The sequence below is a fragment of the Oncorhynchus mykiss genome, chromosome 11 (assembly GCF_057628025.1).
Source record: "Oncorhynchus mykiss isolate SJ-2025 chromosome 11, ASM5762802v1, whole genome shotgun sequence".
NCBI lineage: Eukaryota > Metazoa > Chordata > Actinopteri > Salmoniformes > Salmonidae > Oncorhynchus > Oncorhynchus mykiss.
The window spans coordinates 33,591,649-33,617,573 of NC_143032.1; the positions used below are offsets into that span (position 1 = coordinate 33,591,649).

The following is a 25,925-nucleotide window of genomic DNA, read 5'->3' on the forward strand; positions in this document are numbered from 1 at the left end:
ACTAGCGTTTAAGAGCAGTTGGAGGCCACGGAAGGAGTGTTGTATGGCATTGAAGCTCGTTTGGAGGTTAGATAGCACAGTGTCCAAGGAAGGGCCAGAGGTATACAAAATGGTGTCGTCTGCGTAGAGGTGGATCAGGGAATCGCCCGCAGCAAGAGCAACATCATTGATATATACAGAGAAAAGAGTCGGCCCGAGAATTGAACGAGTTATCCACATTGTGGTTCTTTGTAGCTCAATTGGTAGAGCATGGCGCTTGTAACACTGGGGCAGTGGTTTCGATTCCTGGGACCACGATACATAAAATTCATTCACGCATTACTGTAAGTCGCTTTGGATAAAAGCGTCTGCTAAATGGCATTTATAAACTGGGTGTTTTGAGCCCTGAATGCTGATTGGCTGACAGCAGTGGTATATCAGACCATATAGCACAGGTATGTCTTTTTACTGCTCTAATTACGTTCGCAACTAGTTTGTAATAGCAATAAGGCACCTCAGGGGTTGTGGTATATGGCCAATATACCACGGCTAAGGCCTGTATCCAGGCACTCCACGTTCCGTCGTGCTTAAGAACAGCCTTTAGCCATGGTATATTGGCCTTATACCACACCACCTCGGACATTATTGCTTAAATATATTATTGCAATGTTTTGAAATGCCGGATTTTATTTTGAAATTTTTGTTACCATACAAAGTGACGTCATCGTTTGTGCTGCTGGCAGAATACTAGTCACAGAAGTGTATGTAGCCTGAGCCGTTTCTTCTGTTGACCATAGACAGGTTTTATGGACGTCAGTTGTACGACTAGCATTCAGTGGGGCAATTGACTTGCATTTGCAATATGAAGAATGGAAGAAGACGATGTTACTATCAGAGAGCAGAATTTCCACAGCCAAGTTCGAGAGTACATTGTAAGTTAATCTCTAGCTAGCTTGCTAGCCAACATTTGATATGTGGCGATGCTGCTTACATTAGGTCAGTCAAACGCAAAGCTAACGTTATTTTGCTAGCAGGCAAGTTGCATATAGCTAGCTACCAATGATAACTAGCGAACGTTCCTCACGTGTAACTGTAATAGTAGCTTTCTGATTAGCTCACCTTTTATTGTAGCTCCACAACAAGGGATAGCCACGTAAAGGGGGGAAAGCTGCGATTTCTGCATCCATTTTGGGTCTTTAAAATTCTTGAAGAGTCAAACTTATGAATACCTCCATGAGTTCATGTGTCTTACCCTCATCAGAACCCCGAACATAAGCTTGTTTTACTCATTTGTTTTGTAAACAAACACTACCATTGTATTCTCAAAACATGCTTACAAGTAAACTATATATATCGGTCAGTCTTAACATCTATATGAATTTGAGTTGTTACATTTCTACAGTCCAATCCATCTATTTACCAAGTCAGTGTCGGGATAGCTGCCTTGCTATTGTTCGAACGACAAATTGCGCCTTTATGTCTCCAAAAAGTTAGCTTGCCTCTGTTGTCATCTTTCTCCTTCCTTCCTTGTTCAGTATTTTTTATTTTATTTAATCTTTATTTAACTAGGCAAGTCAGTTATGAACGAATATTTATTATCTATATTTGTTATTTATTTATTATCTTATTTACAATGACGGCCTAGGAACAGTGGGTTAACTGCCTTGTTCAGGGGCAGAACGACAGATTTGTGCCTTGTCAGCTCAGGATTTGATGCAGTATGCTGGTAGTGGCTACCCAATTAGCTATAGGCAATTCCATGGTAAAGAGTATTTTTCCTTCTAAATGTTACCAAACAAAAATGTAATTTAAAAAGTATATTAACTCTATGCACAAGGCCTAATTTGAACAATTTCTGCTGATAATTTTACAAAAACAAAAACTGCAAGAAAAGTGCAGATGCTCAGTTTGATAACAGAATTTTTGTCAAATCTCCCTCTTTTTTTTTATGTGGCCACGTTTTCCAAACACTCTGTTTGAAATATCTGCTCTGAATTAAGATTCAAAGATGTCTGCAGAAAGAATGGGGTGTCAGCTATGACATGACACCTTGACTTTTGGTTATTGAACTACAGTAAGTGAAGTGGATTTACATCACGGAATTACATCATGGGTTCCTGATCTGTACCCTACAAAAACATGCATAATTATGAATATCATTCTCTTCATGGTGATGTATCCTGAAAGGTAGAAATATTCAATATCCTCCTTTGTATATTTGGGTATTATTCTACACACGGGTTATTATTCTTATTCCCCAAAACAAGACTACATTTGGTTCGTCCGGACCAGACCAAATCTGAACCAATCATCTACATCACAGTACAGCACAATAGAGTTCAGTAAAGTAAATAAGTACAGTACATTATACTGTACTCTAGAGTTCTCTACTGTAATGTACTTTACTCTAATTTTCTTTACTTTACTGTACGGTGCTGTCCAAATGTATGAAACATAGACGCCTATGATTGGTTCAGATTTGGTCTGGCCAGGGCGGACTGACCAAATGTCAACTACTTTTCAACGTCTATGGACGTCCGGTGTTGGTCGGTGTCCAGAGGTTGAGGATACTTGTGACAGTAAATGGAAAGAGGGTAGGTGGTAGGTGTCTGTAAGAGCCGGGAGAGGTGATGAGCTGAACATAACAGTATGACAGTGGAAGGGAGGACAGTAGCAGGTGACCCAACTGTGGTTTGTGACTACTATGAATTCCCATTCTAGCCAATTAAATTACAGTAATTCCTTGACTGATAAATTGGTAACAGAATTATGAGTTTTGATCACTTAAAGTTGATATCAGTAAAAACACTAACTAATTGGTAGGGCTACCTTTACTTGTTATTTTTATGAACTTTCATTATCCTCCCTCTCTCATGAGAGAGAGAGAAATGACAAAATATCTTAAAGATATGTGGGTTTTTGGTAACAGAATGACTAGGCACAAGGGGTTGTTTTCTTTTTGTGTGATTTATTATTTTTCATCAATTTGACATTACACCATTACATAACACTGATAAAAACAGAAACCTAACACCCAACAAGACAGCATCTTTCAACTGTACAGTACCAATCAAAAGTTTTGACAAACCTACTCATTCCAGGGTTTTTCTTAATTTTAATATTTTCTACTTTCATTAGAGGAAACTACTTCCTAACTGAATACTCCGCTACATTACCAGTTTATGTAAGTGACATTACCACATTGTAGAATAATAGTGAGATATCAACACTATGAAATAACACATACGGAATCATGTAGTAACCAAAAAAGTGTTAAACAAATCCAAATTTTCTTCAAAGTAGCCACCCTTTACCTTGATGACAGGTTTGCACACTCTTGGCATTCTCTCAACCAGCTTCATGAGGTAGTCACCTGGAATGCATTTCAATTAACACATGTGCCTTTTAAAAAGTCAATTAGTGGAATTTCTTTCCTTAATGCGTTTAATCCAATCAGTTGTGTTGTGACAAGGTAGAGGTGGTATACAGAAGATAGCCCTATTTGGTAAAATACCATTTTATTATGGCAAGAACAGCTCAAATAAGCAAAGAGAAACGACAGTCCATCATTACTTTAAGACATGAAGATCAGTCAATGCGGAAAATATCAAGAGCGTTGAAAGTTTCTTCAAGTGCAGTTGCAAAAAACATCAGGCGCTATGATGAAACTGGCTCTCATGAGGACCGCCACAGGAAAGGAAGACCCAGAGTTACCTCTGCTGCAGAGGATAAGTTAATTATAGTTAACTGCACCTCAGATTGCAGCCCAAATAAATGCTTCAGAGTTCAAGTAACAGACACATCTCAACATCAACTGTTCGGAGGAGACAGTGAATCAGGCCTTCATGGTCAAAGTGCCGCAAAGAAACCACTGCTAAAGGACACCAAGAATAAGAAGAGACTTGCTTGGGCCAAGGAACACGAGCAATGGACATTAGGCCGGTGGAAATCTGTCCTTTGGTCTGATGAGTCCAAATTTGAGCTTTTTGGTTCCAACCGCCGTGTCTGTGAGATGCAGAGTAGGTGAACGGATAATCTCCGCATGTGTAGTTCCCACTGTGAAGCATGGAGGAGGAGGGGGGGGGGTGTTGTGTTATTTCATCGTTTTTGATGTCTTTACTATTATTCTACAATGTAAAGAAAATAGTAAAAAATAAAGAAAAACCCTTGAATGAGTAGGTGTGTCCAAACTTTTTACTGGTACTGTATATCAGTTGTTTGAATATTAAACAGCAAGTAAAAAATGATATAAAAAAAAGTAACACAACTACACAGCTCCCATAACCCATACATTTGTACTAACTTATACCCTATCTTCTCACACTTCCAGTCCCATATAGTTAAAAAATAAAATAAAATAATGTACAAAGCTAAATGTGTTGATATTAGTTGACAGGTGTCTTTACTTCAACATTAATGTGTTTCAACTTATTTCTAATATCTTTCAAGACTTTATGGTAGATGTTGTCGAACACCCCTTTTCTATCGGTTTGACCAGAAAGCCAAGCATTTGCTTATTCCACGTTTTTATGATGGGAAAATGGTTGAGAAATTTCTGCGTAGTTTTTATTTATTTTTATAGACTTTCATTTGACACCGAATTTGACATGCTCCTATGAACTTCCCATGCCGGCGCTCATGGGGCTTTTTACATGGAAATGCCACTATCCACATTGGCATTCCAATGCTCCCTCCTCCCTTCTAGCACATAGTGCCTAAGTGATTCTACTATGGAATGTGACCACCATTTGTGACCCACATTTTGTTGCTGTCACCGGAGTTATAGCATAGCCTAAACTTTACACAACTAGTGCTGTAGCAGCATATGTACCTTAACATGAGGGATCATAGCTCTGGTCCAGGGCATTAGTTTGCGTTCCTCCACTGCACATTCCTTAGTGGATTAACGCGCAGTAATGCCCTGGACCAGAGCTAGTAGGATGTTTTTTTTTTCTTAAAAAAAAAGGTGTGGTCACTATAGTGTCCCCTGTGTTGTGTGAGGTCAAATATCATAGAAGTGTACAATGCTATTTGAGGTGCCGGCAGTGCCCTGCACTCACTCTAAACTAGTCTATGTCATGGGTTGTCTCTGCTGCGATGTCTAACAACATTGACCCTCAAGCAGAAATGAATGCATATTGAAAACGCCTTGACTGTTAAGCTTTATCAGTACATCCACTGAGTCATGCGTATGATGGTAGTAAATGCATGAATCATGCAAAACATCGACCTGGTAGAAGCCGGGCAACAATGCGCTGCCTGTCACGAGGGAATGTGTGTAGAAAGGGGATGTAGGCTAGGATAGTTGGGTTTAAATTATGAGCCTACTGTTAAATAAGTGAGGATTCTAAGGGAGAAAAATAAGAAATAGGCCTAGATACAGTGGAGCAATTTGACGATAAGCAAAGTAGAGTATACTGTTGTCAGTTGATCACCATCAGCCAGCTCAGGGTTCTCCCTCGGTGTCCTGTCACTCCTGGGCACAGTCAGGTATCCACCCAACCTCATATCTGAAGTTTTGTCTGAGGGGGTTAGCTGTGTTGCTGCTGATCAGAGCACTGACCTTTCAGCCGTTTTTCTGGTCTGTTGTCATGTGGTGGCGAAATTGAGTTTTCTTTGTGAAGGGTTTTGAGAGCCAACCTTTGTCTATCATACTTTATAATGATATACAAAGATGTGTCTTGTCTGCCTGTTACTCCTGCTGACTCATGTCTCCTCGTGTTGTATAATGTGGAAACCGGAGATAGGCGAGGGCAAGGTGTTGTTGAATATACGTAGCAAAAGTATCGGCACCCACCCAGGCTATTCTTTCCCTGTAGGAGTGAATCACCTAGACTTGAGAGAGGCCTTTGGGGGGAGGTCTGCCTGTAACCTGATCAAGGCTACATGCATAACTGGTATCCATCCAGCCAGGCCATCCCAACTTCCATCAATCATAGCTGTCTTATGGAAATAACTCTACGTATACAGTACAGTGCCTTGCGAAAGTATTCGGCCCCCTTGAACTTTGCGACCTTTTGCCACATTTCAGGCTTCAAACATAAAGATATAAAACTGTATTTTTTTGTGAAGAATCAACAACAAGTGGGACACAATCATGAAGTGGAACGACATTTATTGGATATTTCAAACTTTTTTAACAAACAAAAACTGAAAAATTGGGCGTGCAAAATTATTCAGCCCCTTTACTTTCAGTGCAGCAAACTCTCTCCAGAAGTTCAGTGAGGATCTCTGAATGATCCAATGTTGACCTAAATGACTAATGATGATAAATACAATCCACCTGTGTGTAATCAAGTCTCCGTATAAATGCACCTGCACTGTGATAGTCTCAGAGGTCCGTCAAAAGCGCAGAGAGCATCATGAAGAACAAGGAACACACCAGGCAGGTCCGAGATACTGTTGTGAAGAAGTTTAAAGCCGGATTTGGATACAAAAAGATTTCCCAAGCTTTAAACATCCCAAGGAGCACTGTGCAAGCGATTTAATATTGAAATGGAAGGAGTATCAGACCACTGCAAATCTACCAAGACCTGGCCGTCCCTCTAAACTTTCAGCTCATACAAGGAGAAGACTGATCAGAGATGCAGCCAAGAGGCCCATGATCACTCTGGATGAACTGCAGAGATCTACAGCTGAGGTGGGAGACTCTGTCCATAGGACAACAATCAGTTGTATATTGCACAAATCTGGCCTTTATGGAAGAGTGGCAAGAAGAAAGCCATTTCTTAAAGATATATCCATAAAAAGTGTCGTTTAAAGTTTGCCACAAGCCACCTGGGAGACACACCAAACATGTGGAAGAAGGTGCTCTGGTCAGATGAAACCAAAATGGAACTTTTTGGCAACAATGCAAAACGTTATGTTTGGCGTAAAAGCAACACAGCTGAACACACCATCCCCACTGGCAAACATGGTGGTGGCAGCATCATGGTTTGGGCCTGCTTTTCTTCAGCAGGGACAGGGAAGATGGTTAAAATTGATGGGAAGATGGATGGAGCCAAATACAGGACCATTCTGGAAGAAAACCTGATGGAGTCTGCAAAAGACCTGAGACTGGGACGGAGATTTGTCTTCCAACAAGACAATGATCCAAAACATAAAGCAAAATCTACAATGGAATGGTTCAAAAATAAACATATCCAGGTGTTAGAATGGCCAAGTCAAAGTCCAGACCTGAATCCAATCGAGAATCTGTGGAAAGAACTGAAAACTGCTGTTCACAAATGCTCTCCATCCAGCCTCACTGAGCTCGAGCTGTTTTGCAAGGAGGAATGGGAAAAAATGTCAGTCTCTCGATGTGCACAACTGATAGAGACGTACCCCAAGCGATTTACAGCTGTAATCACAGCAAAAGGTGGCGCTACAAAGTATTAACTTAAGGGGGCTGAATAATTTTGCACGCCAAATTTTTCAGTTTTTGATTTGTTAAAAAAGTTTGAAATATCCAATAAATGTCGTTCCACTTCATGATTGTGTCCCACTTGTTGTTGATTCTTCACAAAAAAATACAGTTTTATATCTTTATGTTTGAAACCTGAAATGTGGCAAAAGGTCGCAAAGTTCAAGGGGGCCGAATACTTTCGCAAGGCACTGTACATGATATGCAGTGATGCATATCCCAGCAAACTTGCTGTCATAGACCATGTATCGCATGTCCATAAATTACCAGTGATGCACCGATAAGACATTTTTGACCGATATAAAAAAAATTGCGGGGTTTTAAGCATTCTAGTACAGTTAAATACTTAAACCGCTGCGTCCATGTGTGTGTGTTAAGGCACTGCATCTCAGTGCAAGAGGCGTCACTACAGTCCCTGGTTCAAATCCAGGCTGTATCACATCCGGTCGTGATTGGGAGTTCGATAGTGCGGTGCACAATTGACCCAGCGTTGTCCGGGCCGTCATTGTAAAGAATTTGTTCTTAACTGACTTGCCTAGTTAAATAAAGGTTACACACACCACATTAGAGGTCGGCCGATTAATCAGAATGGCCGATTAATTAGGGCCGATTAATTAGGGCCGATTTCAAGTTTTCACAACAATTGGAAATCGGTATTTTTGGGCGCCGATTTTTATTTTATTTATTTTTAACACCTTTTATTTAATCTTTATTTAACTAGGCAAGTCAGTTAAGAACACATACTTATTTTCAATGACGGCCTAGGAACGGTGGGTTAACTGCCTCGTTCAGGGGCAGAAAGACAAATTTTCACCTTGTCAGCTCGGGGGATCCAATCTTGCAACCTTACAGTTAACTAGTCCAACGCAATAACGACCTGCCTCTCTCTCGTTGCACTCCACAAGGAGACTGCCTGTTACGCAAATGCAGTAAGCCAAGGTAAGTTGCTAGCTAGCATTAAACTTATCTTATAAAAAACAATCAATCATAATCACTAGTTAACTACACATGGTTGATGATATTACTAGATATTATCTAGCGTGTCCTGTGTTGCATATAATCTGACTGAGCATACAAGTATCTAAGTATCTGACTGAGCGGTGGTAGGCAGAAGCAGGCGCGTAAAAAATTCATTCAAACAGCACTTTTGTGTGTTTTGCCAGCAGCTCTTCGTTGTACATCAAGCATTGTGCTGTTTATGACTTCAAACCTATCAACTCCCGAGATGAGGCTGGTGTGACCGAAGTGAAATGGCTGGCTAGTTAGCACGCGCTAATAGCGTTTCAAACTTCACTCGCTCTGAGCCTTGGGGTGGTTGTTTCCCTTGCTCTGCATGGGTAACGCTGCTTCGATGTGGTGGCTGTTGTCGTTGTGTTGCTGGTTCGAGCCCAGGGAGGAGCGAGGAGAGGGACGGAAGTTATACTGTTACACTGGCAATACTAAAGTTCCTATAAAAACATCCAATAGTCAACGGTTAATGAAATACAAATGGTATAGAGGGAAATGGTCCTATAATAACTACAACCTAAAACTTCTTACCTGGCAATATTGAAGACTCATGTTAAAAGGAACCACCAGCTTTTCTATGTTCTGAGCAAGGAACTGAAACGTTAGCTTTTTACATGGCACATATTGCACTTTTACGTTCTTCTCCAACACTTTGTTTTTGCATTATTTAAACCAAATTGAACATGTTTCATTATCTACTTGAGGCTAAATTGATTTTATTGATGTATTATATTAAGTTAAAATAAGTTTTAATTCAGTATTGTTGTAATTGTCATTTACAAATACATTTTTATTTATTTTTTAAATCGGCCGATTAATCGGTATCGGTATCGGTTTTGGTCCTCCAATAATCGGTATCGGTATCAGCGTTGAAAAATCATAATCGGTCAACCTCTACACCACACTGACCAAAAAATTATTTTGTTGGCATTTACGTATGTCCCGATTACCAGTAAAACATCATCAAAACCTATTTCTTTCACTTACTTGATGTGCTGTTTTGTTTTTCATTTGTTCAGTCGTTTCATTCTCAACCAGGATTTCTATGGAACTCCGTTTGCGTCTTTGCGTGTCAAAAAAGATGCATGTTAAATAACACTATTTGACGTGTCAAATAAGCTTGTTGACCAATCGGGACCTGAATATGACTGCATGTCACATAATAATTTAATGCGTGCATTAATTTTTTTATGTAGTTATTACATATTGATTACACTTTCACTCGTATTTCATATGTCACAACGATTCATCGATACGTATGCTATGATGCTGGTAAAGTTGTCTTGCGCACATACAGTGCTGGTCATAAAAAAAGCTAGCTGGCTAATGGATGCATACAATGTTCTCCCCAAAAACCTAGCAAACGACATCTGTTTCAGTAGTTATATAGTTAGCTAGCTATCATCTAAAATAACCCTAATTTACAAGACCAACAGTTCTTATTTGATTAATGATGGTCGGACCCATCTATGTGAAGCAAGCTATAATGAGGATTATCCACAATAGTGCACTTCGCGGTTAGCCTTCAAAATAAAAGGATGACATTCTACTATTTGCATTCATTTGCATCCTGTCAATGACATACTTTTATTTTGAAGGCTAACCGCAAAGTCCACTATTGTGGCTAGTCCTTATTGTGGCTAGCTTCACAACATATAACCCGGTCCGGTCGAGCATCACTAGCCAGATTGAGCTAGCTGGCTGCTTATAACGTTAGTTTTGGGTAACAGGGTTAAGTAGCTGGCTAGCAATTTATTTTCATGAACCAAAGTTTAATTTCAATAGGCGAACAACAAGTGGCAAATTAGCTTATACTTATTCACAAGAATTCCTAAATCATTGTTAAGAATAATGAAAATGACTGCAGTGTCTGCTGGTCATTGTTTTCAGGCTGGTTGTATTGGTGCTAGCTAGGTACCAAGCTAAAGCTAGCTAGCTACTCCAGAAGTTGCGGTCAAACAAATGATGCTTTATTACCAACGCGGTATTGTAAATACATCGTTCGTGGCCGGTGTTTGCTTGTTTGCAGACCTTTTTTGTACAGCTTTGACAATCCTTCTGTATATTTTTTGACACGCAAAGACCTAAATGGCGTTCCATAGTATGTATGTATGTCGTGAAGCTAGTAGCAGTGACGCTATTACTGTGTAACTCCGGTAGGGCAACATCTGAAAAATAGCACACTTCATAGTGTGTACGGATGCCCGACCAGTCGGCGAAAGCGAACATCACCCAGGACAGAGAACGGTTGATTGTCAAGGGCAATGAATTCCATTGTCTTGGCGTTAATGGATTTCGCCTATGAGTTGTCTCGCTGAAATTGTATTACTTGTTCAAGTGGCTGCTCGACTTGTTGACTGCTTGATCCAAACAGCAGACATTGTGGGCTAGGTTAGGAATGCTGTGTAGCGCAAAATTCCGATATGTTCACCGATATATCGTGCATCCCTATAAACTACTGTGGTAATGTCACAGTACCATATCTGTGTCCGGAATGCCACCATATTGCCTATGTAGTGTACTACTTTTAACCTGAGCCCTATGTGCCGTGGTCAAAAGTAGTGCACTAAGAAGGGAATAGGGTGCCATTTGGGATGCAGACCATGTCTACGGGAGGCTAATACATATATATCAAAATGTGTTATGCGTTCACATCAGTATAATGCCAGATATTGTAACATTGGTAATTTACATAACACTTCAGCAGTTTTATAATTGTTTCATTATTTTTGCCTTTTCAGATTTGTTTCCTACTGTTTGCAGCACTCTACATTGTGTCGTACTGCATCATCACCAGGTACAAGAGGAAAACAGGTAAGGAGTCTTGTTCTGTTTTTATGGTGGTTGTACTGAAACTACCAACACATATTGTGCTACCAACTTCAAAAACAGTTTCTATGTAATACTTGCACACCTGAGATGCGCACACAGTCCCAGAGTTTTCACAGCAATTATTGCCAAGCTCGACCTTTTGTTCACAGTATGTTTGCACACAGAGGGACCATCACATTGTTTCAAGACAGTTTAGTGGCCAGAGCATGTGAGCGGAGTTGATTGGTTGGAAATCACCCTCATGTTGCTTGCGCTCTGCTTAAAAAAGGGCTCCGCGCTAACACAAAAAAACTGCTGCTTCAAATTCGCTCCATTGATTAAAATCACAATTTAACCAACACTAATTTATTTTTGTGACTACATGAACCTACCATTTGGTATTGAAACCAAACCATATGGATTTGAATGACAAGTATTTGAATAAACATGAAAAGGTGAATGTAAGAAGCGTACATCATTTTCAAATAGGCTACATATCATATTAAACAGCATATAAACACTCTAAATAGGTTTAGGCGTCAAAGGGAACCTAAGAAGGGATGGAAATGAATTATTTAGGCTAGATTATAAAAATTATTTCAAGGCTATAGCCTACAAAGAAATACAAGCATTTGCGAGTGCGACACAATGGGCTGGTAGGGACATAAAGCGCAGAGCATGTAAACAACATTTTGTTGTATTAAATCATTATAGTCTATAAATTGTGCATATAGGCAGTGATTTACTTAGAATTAATACAAATGAAACGAAAAAGGACTTAGTGCCTTTAGAATTCATTTTTGAAAACACAAGTTTGGCCAGTCTGTGGATTCAGGCTCATGCGATGGTGCCTGGAGAGCAGGCCAACAGCAGAGAATATCATCTCCACACTTGCAGAGCCGCTGGGGAAGTTAAACACCCTTTTGGCCACTATTGCCAGGTTGGGCAGAGTTATTTTTAAAAAAAAAATATATATATATATATATATATATATATATATATATATATATATATATATATATATATATATATATATATATATATATATATATATATATATATATATATATATATATATATATATATATATATATATATATATATATATATATATATATATATATATTCTATAGGTAGGCCTAAAGGTTTGTAGGTAAAATTACCCAAGCAAAACGGAAAGCTCCTGTAACTTGGGAATATGCCAGGCCCATTGGTCCGAAATATATTATGGCCTATTGTGTAGATAATAGAACAAAAACGAAGGTAACGTGTAAGAAGAGGTATTATTATTTGTAGTTTTATAACTAAGTGTGTAATTGTAGCAACGTATTTATCTACCCGCCTCGTTCCTTTTCTTTCGGGATACTTGTCTTTTCAGATTCCACAATGATTCTTTAGTTGTGGACACTACTGTACATCACCACTATCCCGGTCTTGCTCCTGGTCCTCATCTTTGTTTGTCACCTTGATTTAGAACCTGTGTGTTTTATCAGTTTCTGTATGAAAATGACAGTATCTAAAGCAAGGGGCTATAGATAGTAGCATACAAGTGAACAACAAATGCATGCTGGGCCAGGTATGCCCTGAGCACGTGAAATGAGCGCTACTGGAGCGGGCGAGGAGGCCTGCGCTACAGCAATTGGGAATCTCGCTCCAGTCAAATATTAGCCCATGTCAGAGGATGTGAGCAGAGCCTCAATTAGTTGGGGTATGGACTCTACAAGGTGTCAACTTTCACAGAGATGCTTGCCCATGTTGACTCCAATGCTTCACACAGTTGTCAAGTTGACTGGATGTCCTTTGGGTGGGAACCTGTTGCGCGTGAAAAACCCCTGCCCAAATGCGAAGTGCCAACTGTAAAGTTTGGTGGAGAAGGAATAATGGTCTGGGGCTGTTTTTCATGGTTCGGGCTAGGCCCCTTAGTTCCAGTGAAGGGAAATCTTAACACTAAAGCATACAGTGACATTCCAGACGATTCTGTTTCTAACTTTAGCAACATTTTGGGTAATTACCTTTCCTGTTTCAGCATGACAATTCCCCCTTGAACAAAACGACGTCCATACACAAGTGGTTTGTCGAGATCAGTGTGGAAGAACTTGACTGGCCTGCACAGAGCCCTGACCTCAACCCCAGGCCTAATGAGCCAGGCCTAATTGCCCAACATCCGTGCCTTACCTCACTAATGCTCTTGTGGCTGAATGGAAGCAAGTACCCGCAGCAATGTTCTGGCATCTAGTGGAAAGCCTTCCCAGAAGAATGGAGGCTCTTATAGCGGCAAAGGGGGGACCAAATCCCTATTATTACCCATGATTTTGGAATGAGATGTTCAACGAGCAGGTGTCCACTAGAGGTCGACCGATTATGATTTTTCAACGCCGATACCGATTATTGGAGGACCAAAACAAGCCGATACCGATTAATCGGACGATTTTTATTTATTTATTTGTAATAGTGACAATTGCAACACTGCTGAATGAACACTTATTTTAACTTAATATAATACATCAATAAAATCAACTTAGCCTCAAATAAATAATGAAACATGTTTAAATAATGCAAAAACAAAGTGTTGGAGAAGAAAGTAAAAGTGCGATATGTTCCATATGTTCCATGTAAAATATGTGCCATGTAAGAAAGCTAACGTTTAAGTTCCTTGCTCAGAACATGAGAACATATGAAAGCTGGTGGTTCCTTTTAACTTGAGTCTTCAATGTTCCCAGATAAGAAGTTTTAGATTGTAGTTATTATATGAATTATAGGACTATTTCTCTCTATACCATTTGTATTTCATTAACCTTTGACTATTGGATGTTCTTATAGGCACTATAGTATTGCCAGTTTAACAGTATAGCTTTCTTCCCTCTCCTCGCTCCTACCTGGGCTCGAACCAGGAACACAACGACAACGGCCACCCTCGAAGCATCGTTACCCATCGCTCCACAAAAGCCGCGCGGCCCTTGCAGAGTAAGGGGAACAACCACTCCAAGTCTCAGAGTGAGACTCGCTAACTCGCTAACTAGCTAGCCATTTCACATCGGTTACACGAGCCTAATCTCGGGAGTTGCTGGTAACAGCAACACTCCCGAGTGTGGTAACACACAGAAATACGAGCCTTTGGTCATTAATATGGTCGAATCCGGAAACTATCATCTCAAAAACAAGACGTTTATTCTTTCAGTGAAATGCAGAACCGTTCCGTATTTTATCTAACGGGTGGCATCCATAAGTCTAAATATTCCTGTTACATTGCACAACCTTCAATGTTATGTCATAATTATGTAAAATTCAGGCAAATTAGGCGGCCCAAACTGTTGCAAATACACTGACTCTGCGTGCAATGAACGCAAGAGAAGTGACACAATTTCACCTGGTTAATATTGCCTGCTAACCTGGATTTCTTTTAGCTAAATACGCAGGTTTAAAAATATATACTTCTGTCTATTGATTTTAAGAAAGGCATTGATGTTTATGGTTAGGTACACATTGGAGCAACGATACGCACCGCATCGATTATATGCAACGCAGGACACGCTAGATAAACTAGTAATATCATCGACCATGTGTAGTTAACTAGTGATTATGATTGATTGTTTTTTATAAGATAAGTTTAATGCTAGCTAGCAACTTACCTTGGCTTACTGCATTCGCGTAACAGGCAGTCTTTTCGTGGAGTGCAATGAGGCAGGTGGTTAGTGCATTGGACTAGTTAACTGTAAGGTTGCAGGATTGAATCCCCCGAGCTGACAAGGTAAAAATCTGTCGTTCTGCCCCTGAACGAGGCAGTTAACCAACCGTTCCTAGGCCGTCATTGAAAATAAGAATGTGTTCTTAACTGACTTGCCTAGTTAAATAAAGATGTAAAATAATATTATTTTTAAATTGGCCAAGTCAATGTCCAAAAACCGATTTCCGATTGTTATGAAAACTTGAAATTTACCCTAATTAATCGGCCGACCTCTAGTGTCCACGTAGTTTTGCTCATGTACCGGTAGTCTATATTAGTGTTTTATTTTACATAAAGTTTTTACAAATATTAGAATTTGACAGAAATAGACAATTAAACTGACCAAAAAAAATTGTTAGATTTAAAGTCGTGTGTTCTTTTGACCAATCAATTGCTCTACATTTTCTAAATGTGTATTTTCCATATATATAGACACACCCTGTGTTTTAATAAAACCAACTATATGCATTGAGCTTGTCTGATGCTTTAAGTTTACGGTTTGATGCCGTAAGAGGGTGCCAGAGATCTAGATAACCATAAGAAAGAACTTAACCTGACCCAACTTCTCCTCCCACTCCTGTTGGCTTTTGCAGATTCTGCCAGTACTCTCCTGAAGTTGCCGGTAATAGGCTACACGAGGAGTCGGCAACCCTTTCTCATGTGGAATGCCAATTTATATTTTCTACCGATCTGTATGCCAGTTACGGATTTCATATGCACATTTTCGTGAAATGGTTGCATTTAATGTATTATTTAGTGGGGGCTGTTTTGTTAGTCTTCTTTGCATCTGTTGACATTATTGATCATAGTCTGCTGTTCGAAAAACATATGTGTAATCGCTTTACACCCCTTGCTATATTGTGTGTAAAGAGTTACCTGTCTAAGAGAACACAGAGGGTGTTCTTTAATGAAAGCCTCCAACATAATCCAGGTAGAATCAGGAATTCCCCAGGGCAGCTGTCTAGGCCCCTTACTTTTTTCAATCTTTACCAACATCATGCTGCTGGCGTTGAGTAAAGCAAGTGTGTCTATGTATGCGGATGACTCAACACTATACATGTCAGCTTGCACAGCGACTGAAATGACTGCAACACTTAACAAAGAGCTGCAGTTAGTTTCAATGTGTGGCGAGGAATACATTTGTCCTAAATATTTCAAAAACTAAAAGCATGGGACAAATCATTCACTAAACCCTAAACCTCAAGTAAATCTTGTAATGAATAATATGGTAATTGAGCAAGTTGAGGAGACTAAACTGCTTGGAGTAACCCTGGATTGAAAACTGTCATGGTCAAAACATATTGATACAACAGTAGTTAGGATGGGGAGAAGTCTGTCCATAAAAGCATTGCTCTGCATTCTTAACAACACTATCAACAAGGCCCTTGTTTTGTCACACCTGGACTGCTGTTCAGTCGTGGGATCAGGTGCCACAAAGAGGGATTTAGGAAAATTGCAATTGGCTCAGAACACGGCAGCATGGCTGGCCCTTAGATGTACACAGAGCTAACATTAATAATATGCATGTCAGCCTCTCCTGGCTCAAATTGGAGAAGAGCTTGACTTCATCACTGCTTGTATTTATGATAGGTACACGTTGAATGTCCCAAGCTGTCAGTTGGAACTACTGGCACACAGCTCAGACACCCATGCATACCCCACAAGACATGCCACCAGAGGTCTCTTCACATTCCCCAAGTCCAGAACAGACTACTGGAGGCGCACAGTACTACATAGAGCCATGACGACATGGAACTCAAGAACTCATGCAAGCACTAAAATTTGATTTAAAAAACAGATAAAAATACACCTTATGGAACAGCAGGGACTGTGAAGCAACACATAGGCACAGACACATGCATACTAACACACAATAACATACTCACTATACACACGTACAAATGGATTTTGTACAGTAGATATGTGGTAGTAGAATAGGGGCCTGAGAGCACACACTTAGTGTGTTGTGAATGTATTGTAATGTTTTTATAATTGTTTTACTGCCTTAATTTAGCTGGACCCCAGGAAGAGTAGCTGCTGCCTTGGCAGCAACTAATGGGGATCCATAATAAATACAGAAAATAACATCTTCATATCCAAATCTATATGATACAAACCTAAAAAGTAATCTCTTTTGCCCCAAAATTGTCTACATAAAGCCAACAAATAAAAACGTTGCAGCCTGCAGGTAGACAATATCCAGATAAATATAAATATCCTATAAATCACATTGGCTTCACATGGCCTGTCTGCAACGAACTTGAAACATTGTATCTACTATTAACTTGGGTCCAGCCATAAAATATTCTGGGCCCTCAGTTTCCAGCGCTAGTGAGCTCCAGACAGACACAGCTCTAGGCTATTTGCGCAAGGGATAAGAAGCAGTGCTTGACTTTGGCAGGAGCTGAGTACCGGCACCTCAAAGTGAAAACAGGTTTTTAGAAATCTTAGCAAATTTATAACTGAAATACTTTATTTACATAAGAATTCAGACCCTTTGATATGAGAGTTGAAATTGAGCTGTTTCCATGGATCATCCTTGATCTTTCTACAACTTGATTGGAGTCCTCCTAAGGTAAATTCAATTGATTGAATACACACCTGTCTGCAGTGCATTTGGGAAGTATTCAGACCCCTTGACTTTTTCCAAATTGAAGCGATTACAGCCTCAAATATTCTTGGGTATGACGCTACAAGCCTGTCACACCTGTGTTTGGGGAGTGTCTCCCAGTCTTCTGTGCGGGATCCTCTCAAGCTCTGTCAGTTTGAATGGATGAGTGTTGCTGCCCAGCTATTTTCAGGTCTCTCCAGAGATGTTCGGGCTCTGGCTGGGCCACTCAAGGACTTTGAGACTTGTCCCGAAGCCACTCCTGCGTTGTCTTGGCTGTGTGCTTAGGGACATTGTCCTGTTGGAAGGTGATCCTTTGCCCCAGCCCGAGGTCCTGAGCGCTTTGGAGCAGGTTTTCATCAAGGATATCTCTGTCCCTTGCTCCGTTCATCTTTCCCTTGATCCTGACTAGTCTCCCAGTCCCTAACGCTGAATAACATCCCCACAGCATGATGCAGCCACCACCATTCTTCACCGTAGGGATGGTGCCAGGTTTCCTCCAGACGTGACTCTTGGCATTCAGGCCAAAGAGCTTAATCTTGGTCCGAGAGTCTTTAGGTGACTTTTGGCAAACTCCAGTGGCTGTCATGTGCCTTTTACTGAGGAGTGACTTCCGTTTGGTCACTCTACCATAAATGCCTGATTGGTGGAGTGCTGCAGAGATGGTTGTCCTTCTGGAAGGTTCTTCCTTCTCCACAGAGGAACTCTGGAGCTCTGTCACTATGACCGTCGTTCTTAGTCACCTCCCTGACCAAGGCCCTTCTCCCCCGATTGCTCAGTTTGGCCATGCGGCCAGCTCAAGGAAGAGTCTTGGTGGTTCCTAACTTCTTCCATTTAAGAATGATTGAGGCCACTGTGTTCTTGGGGACATTCAATTCTGCAGACATCTTTTTGGTACCCTTCCCCAGATCTGTGCCTCGACACAATCCATTCGTGGAGATCTATGGACAATTCCTTCGACCTCGTGGCTTGGTTTTGCTCTGACATGCACTGTCAACTGTGGGACCTTTATATATAAAATCATTTCCTATCAATTGAATTTACCACAGGTGGACTTCAATCAAGTTGTAAAAACATCTCAAGGATGATCAATGGAAACAGAATGCAACTGAGCTCAATTTCTAGGTATTTCTGTCTTATTTTTAGAAGTCTGCTACAATTTCATTATAGGGTGTTGTGTATAGATTACTTGTGAATACTTTTTGAAGGCCCTCTACCTAGTGAAAATGTATACTGACACAATAAGTATACATTTTGGCCATATACCACAAACCCCCAAGGTGCCTTATTGCTATTATAAACTGGTTACCAACGTAATTACAGCTGGAAATTGAAATGTTCCGTCATGCTCGTGGTATACGGTCTGATATACCACGACTGTCAGCCAATCATCATTCAAGGCTCGAACCACCCAGTTTATACATTTAAATAAACTTCAGATGCATTTTCTGTCCAGCACTGGAAATGCAATCACTCATTTTGATATTTATTCCGAGGGAAAGGTTTCTCTCAAGATCAAAAGTATATGGCTTTCTATGTAATGTTCCCTACGATGAAACTAATATGACCCCCACCCCCACATGAAGTGTGTTGATAGTATAAACAGATGGTTCATGGCCATGGATAGGAATGGGCCTATAGCCAGCCTAACTGCAAGTTTGACTATGTGTAGAATCAAAGTAAAATAATCAGATGTAGTTACGATGAACTCTCTTCCACACCCATTGTTCTTGGACAAGAATAGAACGTCCAGGTCACGCTGGTTTCTCGAAGCTCCTTTTTAAAAGTAGACCACTCCACGTCAAAGATCCTCCTGTGAAATTTTGTGCTCAGAAAATCTAGGCTGTTCTTTTCTCTGCACCCAGGTGGCTACAGTACAGTAGGTACATGTATCACTTCCGAATGGCACCCTATTCCCTACATAGGCCCTATGGACCCTGGTCAAAAGTAGTGCACTGTATAGAGAATAATGTGCCATTTGGGACACGCCCGTAGGAAAAAGGGACTCGCCTAAGCCAAGTGCATTGACGCCTTAACAGTAGTCCAACCCAGGATTTGAACCCGGGCAACATGGGGTTTGTATTCCCAAGAGGCCCTTGCTTGTCTCTGTAGGGTTCACTTGCTGTACCTGCTGTGACTTAAGTGGTTTTCTCTCCCTCAGATGACCAGGAGGATGAAGACGCCATCGTCAACAGAATATCGTGAGTGGAACTACTTTCAATAAAGCTGTTAAGAAATAGCCCTACTTCTAGTATCTCATTGTTTCCCGAACCGATCCTCATGCCTCTCAGCCATTCCACATATTTGTTCTATTCCAACACTAGCACACCTGCATCAACTAGCCAACTAATCAGCAAGTACTGATTAGGTGAATCAGGTGTGCTTGTGTTGGAATAGAACAAATATGTGGAACGGCTGAGCGTCACGCGGACCGCTTTGGGAAACACAGGTGTAGCCTACGTCTTGGTTCGAATGGTTGATGTGGCTTGTCTTTCACATAGCACACACCACTGCACACCGGGCCTAACCAACACAACTCTGGTAGTAAAGCAGAAACAGTAGACCATATGTTTGTGACCCACTTTGTCACTTGTCGTCTTGGGTACAGCTAATGGTGATATTGCAAGGGGGAACAGCTCAGCAAAGTAAATGATGTAGCATTCCACATGAATTTAATTCTCAAGCTATATATCAAAGTGGTGACTTTGTCCACATCCCACGGGGGACAGGAACAGAAGTAGTCCTCTGGCCAGCAGAATCTGGCAAGCTCCACATGCAGGCTAAAGCCCAGGCCCCTGCGCTGCTGGGATGCCAGGTTGGAGGGGAGGGAGGGATATAGATTGACATACAGCTCATAGACATTGAAGTGGCCATCTGCTCCACTAGTATTTAAGTGAAGTGGTCGACTGTCGTGCATCCCAAATGGAACCCTATTCCCCATGTAGTGCGCTACTTTTGACCAGAGCCCCTTTTGACCAGGGCCCGTAGTGCACTATATAGGAGATGGGGTGCCATTTGGGGAGCAGCCTGCTGCACTAAACAACTTAATTCAGTTATTATTAATCCCTGTGACACTGTATAAGAAGATTCTCCATTAATGTGACTTGTATTTGAACACTAATCCTTTAATGACCGTTGGAATACAGTTCTACTTGAGTAATCAAATGTATTCAAACGATTCCTAGCCTGCATGAATGTGGGCACTGTATGTGTGGACACAGCTCATGTAGATGCATTTGAATGCTGATGTGTAGAGCTGCGACACTGCCATTCTTATATGAATTAATACTGTAAGACGGGGGTAGGCAACTAGATTCAGCCTCGGGATGATTTTTGTCAGAGCGACGGGTCGGGGGGCCGGAACATAATTATAACAATTTGATCACTGCAAATTGACCACAACTAAGCCCAAAAAGTGATTTTTGTATTTGAAAAGAACAATAATTTAATGCCTTGATTACATTGAGACACGATCACATAAGTGTATTTTTTATTTTATTTATGGAAATACTTTTAGATTTCCTAAATTAAACTCATTTTAGCTGGTGATTTAAAACATATATTTTTATTGTATTTTATAAAATATATATTTTTTTAAATCACTCGGGTGCTGGTTTTGGCCCGCGGGCCACCTGTTGCCGACACTGCCTGTAAGATACTGTATGTGTGTAAGTTCTTAACAATTCCTTAACAAGGCTGTGTGATTTCACAGAAAACTGTAGACTTTATTACTAATTCCTCTCTTTCACTGTCTGTGTGTGTGTGTGTGTGTGCGCTCTTGCACGTGTGTGTGTGGCTTCCCCACAGACTGTACCTGTGCACCTTCACCCTGGCCATGTCGGGTGGGGCTGTTCTCCTCCTGCCTTTCTCTATCATTAGCAATGAGATCCTGCTCTCCTTCCCCAAAAACTACTACATTCAGTGGCTCAATGGCTCCCTCATCCATGGTCAGTAGTGTCATTCACATTTCACATCTTGTTTGTTTGGTTGAATCCCAGATGGCACCCTTTCTCCTATATAGCGTCCTACTTTTGACCAGGGCCCATAGGGGTCTTGTTGAAAGTAGTGCGCTGTGTAGGGTGTCAATTGGGATGCAAACTGTATGTGGATTTGGTTTTGTTTTGAGTGCTTTCGATGTTGTAGTTCCAGCTTTAGATAAGTAAGTCCTGGTCTCTTTGGATTTGGTCCACTGACCACACATAACAGAATCACTCCTTTTATACATCCAGTCACAAAGATATGTTTCCATCAGACCTGTGCTTCCCAAATGGCACCCTATTCCCTATAAATTGCACCACTTTCAACCAGAGCCCTATGGGCCCTCGTCAAAAGAAGTAAAGGGAATAGGACACAACCTGGTGGTTTGTCAGAGAGTGTTACATTAGTCAAGACCTGATTTTCTATTTGTGAGCATGACTGCAAAGCATGCCTAAACCATCCCAACAGCAGTAGCCACCAACCCTAGTCCCGGAGGTCTGCAGGGGGTTGTAGGCTTTTGTTCTAGCACTGCACCTGATTCTACACACCTGACTCATGTAATCAACTTATCATTAGCGGAAACGGACGTGGCGTGCTGGCCTGGGACAAAAGTCTTCACACCCATAGCTCTTCAGGAACAGGGTATCAGTAAGCTAACGCCGGAAACTAGATCCCCTAATACTGGTCTTGACAAGAAGGGGGGGGGGGTTCTCTTCTGCGTTGTTCAACCAAACCCAGTAAATGTGGAGGAGGAGTTAAGCTGGCGTGTCGCCTTGTTAGCATCCAAAAGTGGAAGTCGCGTTGTGTCACAGACTCTCTTTCCATTTCCCTGAAACCTGGAACATCCAGTTGTTGGGGATTCCGCAGAGGATAGGGTATTACAAACATCTTAATTTGCTGTCACAAGGGGGCATCAGAGTCCATGGTTTAGCAGTTGACTGCAGGAATACATGGTGGCCAGTGGGAACAACTGTGCTGTCTATCTATCCAAAGCAACGCTTTCTCGTGAGACAAGACATGTGTCCCAAAATGGCACCCTATTCCCTATATAGCGCACTACCCAGTGCACTATTTTGGGTAGTAGTGCATTTACGTAGGGAATAATGTGGCATTTAGGATGCCTCCTGAGGATAATGTTTTATTGTAAGGTGTGATTTCTGTCATGTTGTATTTTGCTTGGTGACAATCTTGAAAGATTGATTAGTTGATTAATTGATCAGGACTAGCTGTAATGTTGCCCTTACAGGCCTGTGGAATCTGGTATCGCTCTTCTCCAATCTCTGCCTCTTCGTCCTGATGCCGTTTGCCTATTTCTTCCTGGAGTCCGAGGGATTTGCTGGATCAAAAAAGGTACAAAACGCATGGGTTTGCTAACAACTTGCTAAAACCTGTGCATTTTTGTTTTACATGCTCTTGTAGTATTGATGAACTCTTGATCTTTCTTGATTTACATCTCCATGTTTTCACACAGCTGTTTATTTAAAATTGTCCACTGTGCCATAGCAGAACTACACCATCTTCATCAATCATTAATCCTAATGATTATGGCTATTGAGTCGATTGTCATAAGCAAAGCATGTTGCAGAGTAGATAATTTGTCTCTTTTGTTTCTCCGCCTTTCGTTGTCTAAGAATATCTATTCATTCCTGTTTACGTTGTCTGTCTGTCTGTCTGTGTGAGAGTATGTCTAGTGACAACAGCAGGTGCCTGGTCCTTGCCCTCTCTCTGACTCTCATCAGTTGACCGTAACTGCGACCGCAAAAACCTCATTAACCATGAAACAACGACAATCTGGTCTTCGGCATCCGCCACGTCCTGACAAGCCGTTCCAATAAGCCAGACGCTGCAAACAGTTCAACACCACGGCATTGGCTGGCGTGATTTAGGGCCTGATCCCCCCCTCTGCCCTAAAATAAAACTTCAAACGGACAACCTAATAATCGAGTTGTAAGCCTCTGCAAACTTCCTCTTTTAATTAATTACCTCTGAAAAGAGGCCGGGGCCCGTGTTTCGCGGGTCCATAAAGACAGAACAACGTGATGGCACAATGGAGCTGAAAAAGCACGGGGAAAGATTTACTTTTAATACACCTCTATCCTGTGTCACAGTTTGAAACCCCTCTGGTTTATGTCCCTCCTGGAAAACTTACATAAAAATGTGTATGTTACTGTAGTTTACAGCCCTGTTTTTTTTTGGGGGGGGGGGGGGGTTCAGGCTGCTAATTTGTTTCGTTTGGATTTCTTGTAATGAAGTCCAGGATGGCTAGGAAGTGGAACACACTGGCCTCTATCACTTTAGGCTTTTGTACCCTTTCTTGCTACTGATCATCTATACATTTGCCGAGAGGAAGCACTGCTTAATGTTGGCTACACATCCCGGTATAGTTGTGTGTATTTGTGGAGAACAGAGGAAAGCACCCTGCCGAGTCACTCAACAGACCGACCACAGGATGACATTTAAAAGCTTGATTTAAGTTTTTATAATGTGATATTATCCCTCGCCCAATAAAAGTATTAAGAGACTTGAGTATTAGATTTCAGGGGTTTATGTGGCCATAATGTTACGCCACTGAAAAGTCCCTTTGACTGCGGAAATGAAGTGAATGATGAATTTAACTGGTAACGGTTTAAGTCAGGCTTTTCATATGGCTCTGTTTACTTTTGACGAGGGCACTAAAGCTCTCCGAGTTGAATCGAGATTGAAATGTTCTATGCTTTTTTTTATTTTTTATTAGCTCACTCAGACGTTGTGTTGTCCACATGATTAACAGTCTTTCAAATTGTCCAAATTGTGGATGAATCGGAATTACGGCCCAAATGTGGGTATGAACTAACTTTGTTCACCGGCATAAAACACCCCACAATAACCTTACTCTCTCTGACTTTCTTAGCTGAAAAAGATTGATTACTAATGGTTGCAAAATGCTTTTAAAATCATTGCGGAGAAGTGGCAGATTTTAAATGTCATCTTAACGTTGAACGGTTTTGGCTCCTGGTCTTGTTCCAGAAACCCAATTATGCTGCAGACTGTGTGCCAGCCAGTCATCATCTCATGCTTATACAGAGATACTAGACTAGATCTACTTTGTGATGAACCTGAGCCTTTTAGGGCTGGTTGATTTTAGGCTAGAGATGGGCCACTGGCCTATCCCTGGCCCATGGTTACATTTTTTGGGGACTCCGTCAGGGTCTGAATTACTGTTGAGTTAGAATAGTAGAATACTACTAAGAATTTTCTAAATATGGTAGTGCATCAGTAGTTTTTCTCTTGTTATGTCAGTCACTGACAGTCACTCAATTAGCCCATGTCAGCAAAAAATGTTTTAGTTTGGTAAGTTAGTCTAGCAGCCAGCTATCTAAACTTATAGTATTTCTAGTCTAATTATCGAAACGGGTGGCCCCAATTGATTTTGTTAGTCACTTTCACTCCGGTTTCATATTAAAAACTGCAAACATTTTCCTCCACCAGTCCACCCTATGGCAAAATTGTGGAATTGCAGGAAATTAGCTGTAAAATGGCAACTTTTTCTCTCCGTCCCATGGCAAAATGTAGAATTGCTGCAAACTTGCTTTACAACTGCTACTTTTTCTCTACGCCCCATGCCAAAATGTGTCGAATTACAGGAAATTAACTCAAATTCAAGTTTTATTCTCTCCGTTGTCAAGAAGGGGGCGTCTTGATGTGTTCAAAAAAAAAATGTGGCCCCCACCCCCATCAAAGCTACCTATCGCTGATTTAAGCTATAATTCAAACCAGGCTTTTTTTCTTCACATTTAGTTTTTTTTGTTTTTATATATTAACTATCAATGATCTATTCATTATCTTTAACGATGAATTATTTTGGTTTTAGCGTATATTAGCATATCCCTCTGTGGAGGGTGAAGGCCCTGTTGTGTATTCACCACCAGTAGATGGCGTGTTTATGATGATGGTCTGTCAGTATCTGTATGATGGACTAGTGGCCTAGGGTCTCTCCTCTGCCTTGGCCTCGCAGCTATCCCAGTCCACCCAGACAACCTCATTTCGAAGGCTTCCAAAAAAAGGACTTCCTCTCCCATTGTGGGCCTAATTCCTCATACATCCCCTCGGCATGAGAAGTCTCCAGTTCATATGGGATAGAAACATCACGTCAACAAAGCTGTTATGAAGTATAGAGTGGCATGCCTTTTTTTGTCTTCCAACCAATATTGAGTACTCTGCGGATCCTCTCCTTTCGCTAGGTTGCGTTCCAAATAGCATCCTATTTCCCATAAAGTGCACTACTGTTTTTTTTTTTTTGGTCAAAATTAGTGCACTATATAGGGGACAGGGTGCCATTTGGGACACAAACTTTGTCTGACCCAGAAAGTGACCCAGCTATGGGCCAGCAGTTTTCATCTGTTGCTAAAAGAAGCTCCTCATCAATCTAACGCCCT

At 41.0% G+C, this 25,925-nt stretch overlaps 1 protein-coding gene across 8 annotated transcripts in view; it reads left to right on the forward strand.

The window, feature by feature from the left end:
• The first annotated feature begins 562 nt into the window (after positions 1–562).
• LOC110535592 (limb region 1 protein homolog) overlaps positions 563–25,925 on the forward strand; it is a 62,487-nt gene continuing 37,124 nt past the window's right edge. For 5 of the 8 annotated variants that reach the window (XR_016484451.1, XR_016484450.1, XR_016484448.1 and 2 more), the window contains exons 1-5: positions 563–911; positions 11,131–11,203; positions 19,694–19,733; positions 21,340–21,479; positions 22,757–22,860. Coding sequence is in view for 4 of the 8 variants with exons in the window: in XM_036935320.2 (XP_036791215.2) it covers positions 849–911; positions 11,131–11,203; positions 19,694–19,733; positions 21,340–21,479; positions 22,757–22,860 (420 nt within the window). In the remaining 4 variants the exon portion in view is untranslated. The remainder of the gene's footprint in view (positions 912–11,130; positions 11,204–19,693; positions 19,734–21,339; positions 21,480–22,756; positions 22,861–25,925) is intronic. The other 3 variants (XR_016484449.1, XM_036935322.2, XM_090189889.1) reach the window with 1 other exon arrangement.